The sequence below is a fragment of the Saccostrea cucullata genome, unplaced genomic scaffold, assembly GCF_032062105.1.
Source record: "Saccostrea cucullata isolate Sc308-1 unplaced genomic scaffold, CSIRO_AGI_Scuc_v1 ctg15711, whole genome shotgun sequence".
Lineage (NCBI taxonomy): Eukaryota > Metazoa > Mollusca > Bivalvia > Ostreida > Ostreidae > Saccostrea > Saccostrea cuccullata.
In genome coordinates this window covers 1,704-10,423 of record NW_026924386.1, presented here as the reverse complement: position 1 = coordinate 10,423, position 8,720 = coordinate 1,704, and the positions used below count along the sequence as shown (strand labels likewise).

Here is an 8,720-nt window from a genome sequence, read left to right as displayed (position 1 = left end):
TGAGCGAGCCATGCTGTTTATTACCGGAAGTTTTACACACACCTCTCAAGTCGTACATATAATGTTTCAACTTTCATATAATGTACATTTCGATAACACACATTATCCTACATCTCCCTTATTTCAAGATATTACAAAGTCAATAAACAGTTACTTTAAAAATCAGGGAATATTTTCGACATTTGTAGCATTACAAACATAGTCGCATTTTCATCAACAAACAAAACTTTGACTAGAAATTACTGACTAGAAACTTTAACGAACATTACTAATTAGAATTTATCTAATTCAAATCATGCATTAACCAACAATAACACAGCTATGAAATATACAAGTCATAAGTTCAGTTTCTGAACTGGCTTGGACACTCTACCAGATCTGGTGATGCGCGAACTTGTTTGATCGACGCGCACAGGTTTGTTATTCACATTTGTCGCAGATTGGTTTTGGGTTTCGCACGACAACTTTTCATCACACACATTTTCACGTGGAGGATTTTTTTCACACTGCGCGTTATCTTCATCGAAAGTATCACTTGCGAATACTTCATCCTTCAACATACTAGCTGGTTCCAAGTGTCGTCGATTCCTGCGAATTGGTCCGTTGTCTGTTTCAATAATGTAAGAACGGTCGCTTTGTTGTGTCCTGGCCTTGACTGTCCCAGTTGTTCCTCCTCCTTCTCCCTTCACCCAAACTGTTTCTCCGGCGTTCAACTGAGATAACGGTCTTGCTCTCCTTGACTTGTCGAAGTTAAGTTTTTGGTTCTGACGATATTGTTCTTCCACTTGACGTACTCTTTCCAAGTCTGGCCATTTCGGGTAGTAGTTTCTTGGATTTTCCGGCAAAGTTGTCCGAAGTTTTCTCCCCATTAAGAGTTCGGCTGGGCTGCTTCCATTCTTTAATGGCGTTGCTCTGTAAGCCATTAATGCAAGGTACGGGTCATCTGCATTTCTTATCAAACGTTTAACAGTCTGTACGGCACGTTCCGCTTCACCATTTCCTTGTGGATAGTGAGGGCTACTCGTTTGATGTCGAAAACCATAATCCTTGGAGAAGGTCTGAAAGACTGAGCTAGAATACTGTGGTCCATTGTCAGACACCAGAATATCTGGTATACCATGTCTAGCGAAAATCGATTTCAGATGATTTACGATCGACTGTGATGTAGTGCTTTTCAACTTGGCTATTTCAACATAGCGAGAGAAATAGTCAACGACAAGTAAGTAGTTGTCATTTTTCAGGTGGAACAAGTCTGTTCCTAACATCTCCCATGGTCTGTCTGGGAATTTGGTTGTTCGTAGAGGTTCAGCTTGATCATGTCTGTTTTTCACACATACCGAACAGCTTTTCACCAGGTCTTCTATCTCACGATTTATCCCTGGCCACCAAACTGAATTCCTGACTCTTTCCCGACATTTCAGTATCCCTTGATGTCCTTCATGAATTCTCTGCAACATCTCGGCTCTGAGAACTGTAGGAATGACAAGTCGATTCCCTCTCATGAGTAAACCTTGACAGATGGAAAGTTCCTCTCTTATCTGCCAAAAAGGACGAGTGACAAGGTCGATCGTTGGATACTCATAACCAGGCCAGCCCTCCTCACAGTACTTCATGATAATTCTCAGAACGCTGTCCTCATGCAGTTTTCTCCGAATTTCTTCTAGAAGTGACTCACTTGCAGGAAGAGTTTCTATGATGCTATCTACATACGCTTCTACAGCTGTCTGTAGCTCCTCCTCTTCTCTTCCAATTTCTCGCTGTGGCGATCTAGAGAGTGCGTCCGCTGTGTATAGTGTTTTACCAGGGACATGGTATATCTCATATTCATATCTCATCAGTCGCATGCGGAAACGCTGAACTCTAGGTGGAAGATCACAAATTGCCTTTGATCCTAATAATGCAATGAGAGGCTTGTGGTCTGTCTCTATGCTGAATTTCATACCAATCAAGAAATCGGAGAATTTTTCACAGGCCCATGTCACTGCCAGTGCTTCTTTTTCGACTTGCGCGTATCGTTGTTCTGTTGGGCTCATAGATCTTGATGCATAGGCAATTGGCTTCCAATGGTCAGTACTGTTGTCTGTCGCTTGTAGGAGTACGGCTCCAAGACCATACGACGACGCATCTGCTGACACCTTTGTCGGTGCTTTAGGGTCATACAGGGCTAACACAGTCTTATCACTCAATTCCTCTTTTATTTTGCTGAAAGCTTGCTCCTGTGGAGGTCCCCATGTAAACTCATTGTCTTTGTGTAACAAGTCCCTCAATGGTTTGCTGTGCTCTGCCAAGTTAGCAGTGAACCGTCCGAGCTGATTCACCATTCCTAGGAAGCGACGAACTTCTGTCACATTTTGTGGTGCCTCATAATTCTTGATTGCTGACACTTTCTTTGGATCTGGTTGGATTCCATTCTTGTCTATCACATGTCCAACGAATGTGATCTGATCTTTTGAGAACTCACACTTCTCACTGTTAAGTGTAATGCCTGCCTTTGACAGCTTCCTCAACACATTTTCTAGTCTGTTATCATGTTCCTCTTGGGAGGCTCCAAACACGAGAACATCGTCCATCTGACATAAAACTCCCTCAAAACCAGATAAGATCATCTGCATTCTCTTTTGGAAGTACTCTGGGGCTGATGATATCCCGAAAGGTAATCTGTTGAAACAATATCGCCCGAAAGGTGTTATAAACGTGGTTAAGAGTCTAGACGGTGGAGCTAGAGGTATTTGCCAAAATCCGCTGTTCGCATCTAGCTTGGAAAAAACTTTGGCTCCTGCGAGTCTGTTGAGGGTCTCCTCTGTGCTTGGCAGTTGAAAGTTCTCCCTTCGTACCCACTTGTTGAGTTGTGTCAAGTCAATACAAAGTCTAACACTGTTGTTTTTCTTTGGGATCACAACGAGACCTGAACACCAGTCTGTCGGCTCATCTACGACTGAGATAACTCCTGAGCTCTCCATTCTGTGCAGCTCGGCTTTGACTTTCTCTAGGTAGGGTAACGCCACTCTCCTGGGTGTTGTGACTGCGTACGGTTGTGCGTCCTTTTGAAGCTTTATCTCGTACTCCCCCTGTAGTTTCCCAAGTCCTTTGAAAAGTGAAGGGAATTTCTGCTTGTAATCAGAGTGCAGCTGCAGGCTTGCAATCTGTTTGACAATGTCAAGTTTCTCAATAGCTGGTCTACCAAGAAGTGATTTGTTGAGACCTCTAATGACATATACGTCCTGATGCGCTTTACGGTTTTCCAGAGAGAATTCACAGTGAAACTTTCCAATCACGTTCAAAGTGTTTCTACCAGGGCCTTTCAGAATTTTCTGCGAAGATTGTAGATTTTTCACATTCAATGTCTTGAATATTTGCTCGGGTATTGCTGTAACATCAGCACCGGTATCAATTTTGAATTCAACTGAATGTCCGTCCACTTGAATTGTTGTCAACCACGGTTTGCTGTCACCAGAATTTGCACTTCCATGTATCGCCCCCAAGAATTCTTCATCTTCATCCGATTCTATGGCAATTTCATGCAAACTTTGACATTTTCGAGCAAAGTGTCCAATTTTATGGCATTTGTTGCATTTCTGGTTTCTAGCTGGACATCCATCCCTTCCGTGAGCTTGCGAATGACCACATCTGTGACATGATGATGATGCTCCTTTGTTATTGTGTCCACCAAACGGTTTCATGAATTCTTTCTTGCCAGGCTTTCCAGATTGACTGTTTTGGAAATGTTTCTTTCTTACTGTAGGTTTCTTCGAATTACTTACAGCATCTACACTTGATGTTTCTCCTGAGAATGAGGTAAGTTCATTGCGCACAATAGCTTGTTGTTTCTGTACAGCCTCTTTCTGACGTGCTTGATTGATTGCTTCTTCGAGTTTAAGTTGCGGATTCATCTGAAGTTTTTCTGAGAGTTTACTGTCTCTTATGCCTACAACTATTCTGTCTCGAATCATCTCATCTTTAAGTAGTCCGTACTCACAGTGTTCAATTAATGTATACAGTGCTGTTATAAAACTGTCTGCGGACTCACCCTCATGTTGTTTTCTTTGATTAAATTTGGCTCTTTCAAAGATGACGTTTCTGCGCGACACAAAATGTTCCTGGAATTTATCACTGACCTTCTCGTATTTCTTTGCGTCCTCTTCCCCCAATCCGAACGAATGAAAAATGTCTTCAGCTTCATTGCCCATGGCGTAAACAAGTGTGTTAACCTGAATTGTCTCATCCTTCTTATTTAAGCCTGAAACTATTCTAAACCTTTCAAATCGTTTAATCCGTTTCGGCCACTCCTCAGGTTTTGTGAATGTAAAATTTTCTGGCGGTTGAATCTGGTACGACGCCATCATAAACAAAGTCTGTACCGGCGCGAAAATCACTAGACAGATAATGTCCGTAAATACTGGATGTAGCAATGCACGCGAACTATGCACTTACTCCGTATAACTGCTTATTCTTCTCGCCAGGAAAAACACATTAACAAGCCGCTTCTGACACCATGTTATGTTCTGGGTTCGTTTATATACGAAGAACTACCATGAGCGAGCCATGCTGTTTATTACCGGAAGTTTTACACACACCTCTCAAGTCGTACATATAATGTTTCAACTTTCATATAATGTACATTTCGATAACACACATTATCCTACATAAACAACTGGCTCCGAGGTTATAAAACTTTTACCGTACTCATACTCAAACTCCAACTCCAAACTCAGAGTACGAACTCCGTAGAGTACGTTTCTAAAATCGAGGTTATAAAACACTTGGAGTACGTTCTCCACCGAGTCAAACTCAACGGATTTGGAGTACGAACTCCAACTCTGGAAATGGAAATCTTCAGCTTTGGAGGTAAGAAAATTGTAAACATAAATATTAAAATGCGGGGCCACGCACGTGCTAGTACCCGGCATATGCCTTATAAGGGCAATTTATGTACGTCTGCAAATGTAAATAAACGCCTGCTTCATTCTGTCATTCCATAAATTTGATAACATGGAGAACATCACACAATCAACACAAGAAACGTCAAAACCAACACAAGAAACATCAAAAAAACGGAAATGGACAGAAAATGAGGAGACTGTTTTAATCCAATGCGTTGTGGAGAGGGAGGGAGATTTATTTGGGGATATTAAGGGGTGGGTACAAAGAAGAAGTCAGTTGCCAGGAGAGAGGGATGGGGAGAAATTTGCGGACTCTTGAACTCGTAAGTATTAACATGATTAATGTAGTTACATAATTATATTGAAAGACTGACACGTTGACGTTGTAATTTATTATTAGCTTATTTACATTATAAATATGTGTAGGTCACCAGCTGGTTAAGTGTCACAATCACAGTTTATTATAGTACAGTTTTCACTAAAAACTTGAAATCTGCTAATCTGATTAGTCACTACGAAGTAATTATTTTTAATAGATGACCGCTGAAAACGAATAATGATTCGCACGACCTGCCATATTTTCACTTTCGCTTTAGTCAAACATGGAGGAAAAACACCAGAATTGCCTAGGTACAGGGGGCCGCCATTTTGGACACCCAACATTGAGCGGAGGAGAAAAGCTGACAGGAGTCCTGATTGGTCATTAACCGAAAATCTTTGTGGTGGAATTTGACAGTGAAATATAAGTGACAAAAATGAGATGTGACTTATTAGAATATGTAAAAGGATATAGGACTTATAAAGGAAGACTTGAGATGAGGGGTGATATTTTACTGGACACTTTCATTCAGTGCGGATCTACACCAGTTGGAAACGGGCCAAAATTCAAAGGAAAAACGCCGCGGCAGTGTATATTTTTCGTGGTGGAATTTTGAAGAAGAGGTGTTGGACTTTGCTTTAAAGTGACTGATTTTTTTAAAATTGATTAAATAAATAAGTGACAGTGATTGGAATTTGTATGGAAGTCTATGGGAAAACATTTAGTGGTGTTTGTCCTATACAAAGAAGGCAAGAACTACTTTATAAGGTAAGTGTAAGAAAATAGTGCAATTTAGGCGCCATTTGTCATTTTCATTATAAAATGGATGCATTTTTTGAGAATTTAAAAAAAAAATTACATGTTAAAAGTGAGCGGGGCCCCCAGGGGGACACTTGTGTGTATTGGAGGGGTAGGATTTCCTCCTCTGGCTATGGGTTACAAACTGTTTACTGGCCAGAGGAGGGTAGAAAGGTGGAAAAGGCACACAGAGTAGCCCTTATGGTCGACAGGAAACAGACACGGAGTCAGTTTCCGCGTGACAATGTAGAGTGCAGTCACCTGTGTCACAATAAGCTATGTGTGAACCCCCAGCACTTGGTGTTAGAGTCCCACTCTGTCAACCAGGAGAGGAATCACTGCCAGTCTCAGGGGCTGTGCAGCAAGTCACACTTGCCCTGGTGCATTATATGTAATTATGGTTTACATGTAAATTTTATTTCATTTATTTAGGGGTTTTGAATAGCTGTGCTCATTTTTTTTGCTTAAATTTTGAGATTTTTGGTCTTTAACTGACTTTGAAAACATCATATTCTTTCTGTAATTTACTTCCTCCTGATGCTGTTCATAAAGTTTATACAGTTTTTTCCTTTTAATTACTCTAGTATTTCTATATTTTTTTGATTTCTGATATATTTTTTGCCTTTCATAAGTATTTTGAATATTTTTCAGAGATTGACTAACCCTCCCCCCTCTGGGATGGGGGCACCCACACCAGCACATAAGACCTTGATGGATTCCCCCGGGCCGTTATTTGTACTGTGAGCTGCACTGTGCGCCCGACCGTGGAAGTTGCGTGCGAAAGTGACATTCTTAGGCAGTGAGCGCCTTAGACGCCTGTTGAAGCTCTCCACTTTCTGTGTATTGGTATTAAGAATGGACTTGTCTAGGACTGACGGGGCAAGCCGCCTGTTGACGCAGGTCTGGAGAATCCTTGCATTGGCCCTGGAGTATGGAATTTTGAAGTTTCCATCAAGGTAAGCACTTTTAGTGAGCCAATTTCTCTTTCCACCCTTGCATACTAAAGAGTGTTTTTTGCACAAAGCATGTTCACCCATGTAGCAGCAAATTATTGCATCACTCACATAAGAGAGTTGCTTCTTAATTTTGCTTGCATGACCTGTGCATTTAATTTGAGCTTGGTTTATCTCACCAGTGCATCTGTCTGTAAAATCTATAGCAAAGTTATGCAGGAGTTTGGTTCTTTCAGCTTTAGTACTTTTGGGCATAATTTTCTGTAAAGATTCATCTTTCTTAATGGCCTTTCTGACATTTTCAGCAAGGTGCCGAGTGTCGACAAAATGTCGCGGTTCGTCCGATAGTTTGCCCTCCGCATACAAAGACTCTGCGGCCTTGAATATTGTACTATCGGGGTCAGATGTAATGTCCTTGACATTTAAATCATTCTTGAGAAGGTCTTGTATGCCCTCTTTGGCCCATGTGAATTCGTCACCAATGTTTTGTGTCATGGGTATATTTGCCCCACATGTCTGCTCAGTGCACACATGGCTTGGATTGTTCTTGAGGTGCTGACCCTCGGGACATATCTTGTTTTTGGTCACTAGGGATATTATCTCGTGACTACTGGTCACATCTTCTGCAAGAGAGAAGACGGTCTGGGTAGCAGGCTGGAAGGGGGTTTCCCCCACCCCAGAGTAGAGAGGGTTATTATACATCCCATCGCACTGTATTCCTATGTTATTTGGGTTTGGTGCCCCCCGCAATTTATTAATATTAACTAATTTCTTGCATCTTTCCTTCATATCACATTTATTAAGGGTGACTACTTTTTGCATGACGGTGTTACTTGTTTTTTGTAGTGAAGACTCAGAAGGCGGTGGAGTATTGGTGGCCATAAGAATTTTGCGTAGTGATGAGCTGCCGATGGGGGTTTGACTTAGACCTACTTGTAGGCCGTAGTTGACAGTTGCGGCTTTCCTTCCCCTTGAGTTGGTTTGCACTTCCTCATAGAGGTTGTGCATTTCGGACGCAGAAGGGCACCTGCTGCATTTTAGCCGAAGCCGAGTATTCAGGCCACGCCTCTCCTCGGAGTCCATGTCCCAAGTCAGTCTGCCGTCACAGCCAGGACTGGTCCGCCCATGTTCTTTAAAGGCTGTATTGAACATCTCGCTCGTCTTTCCGAGATGGACCAGTCTGTGGGAGTCTGTATCACAGCTGCTGAAACCAGTTTTGTACCTGATCACTTCCTAGCCAGGTAAGTTCATTTTCAGAAATTAGAGTTACTCCCCTTAGACTATACTTGTTTTCAGAATTGAGACAAAAGACTCATCACAGTCTAAAGAATCTGCTTTTGTAACTTTTTTCCTCAAATAAATGTTCAGTTTTAAAGATTGTTACTATAATTTAGAGAATTAATTAATTTTGAGTTAATTAAGCTTATTAATCTGACAGGATCTTAGGTATACCCCTAATTTCAGGAAAACTGGCCTTATATGGGCCTTTTATAATAAGTAGAAAAGTTATTTACTAATTAATTTAGTTAAATTGTATCATTTATTAAATTTCAATAAATTTTAAAGAACTAGAGTCGTTACCCCATGTTTTCGGCCTGCGTCAAAACCTCAGGATTCTCCTGTTTCAGGGGTCTTGGCCGCAGCAACCGGTGGCACCCAGGCCGCAGCATCATTTCCTGCTCCTCACTCACAGAGGGTGGATGTCTGACCAGTTCCAGGGTTTCCCGGTCTACTCTTGTGAATGGTGCAGGTGAGTTTTCTTCTTTTTTA

General features: G+C 41.6%; 2 protein-coding genes across 2 annotated transcripts; both read right to left on the bottom strand.

Annotated features, from left to right (window-relative positions):
• Window positions 1–335: 335 nt before the first annotated feature.
• On the bottom strand, window positions 336–4,340 carry LOC134266317 (uncharacterized protein K02A2.6-like). The gene has a single exon (XM_062748539.1). The coding sequence runs from the start codon at window positions 4,338–4,340 to the stop codon at window positions 336–338; it is 4,005 nt and encodes a 1,334-aa protein (XP_062604523.1).
• A 2,304-nt stretch (window positions 4,341–6,644) lies between these two features.
• On the bottom strand, window positions 6,645–8,186 carry LOC134266316 (uncharacterized). The gene has a single exon (XM_062748538.1). It carries the CDS (start codon window positions 8,100–8,102, stop codon window positions 6,645–6,647), a length of 1,458 nt encoding a protein of 485 aa, XP_062604522.1. The 5' UTR covers window positions 8,103–8,186.
• Window positions 8,187–8,720: the final 534 nt, after the last annotated feature.

Excerpts from the sequence above, each read along its gene's own strand:
- LOC134266317 (XM_062748539.1), bottom strand. The coding sequence starts at position 4,340 with ATGGCGTCGTACCAGATTCAACCGCCAGAAAATTTTACATTCACAAAA.
- LOC134266316 (XM_062748538.1), bottom strand. The coding sequence starts at position 8,102 with ATGTTCAATACAGCCTTTAAAGAACATGGGCGGACCAGTCCTGGCTGT.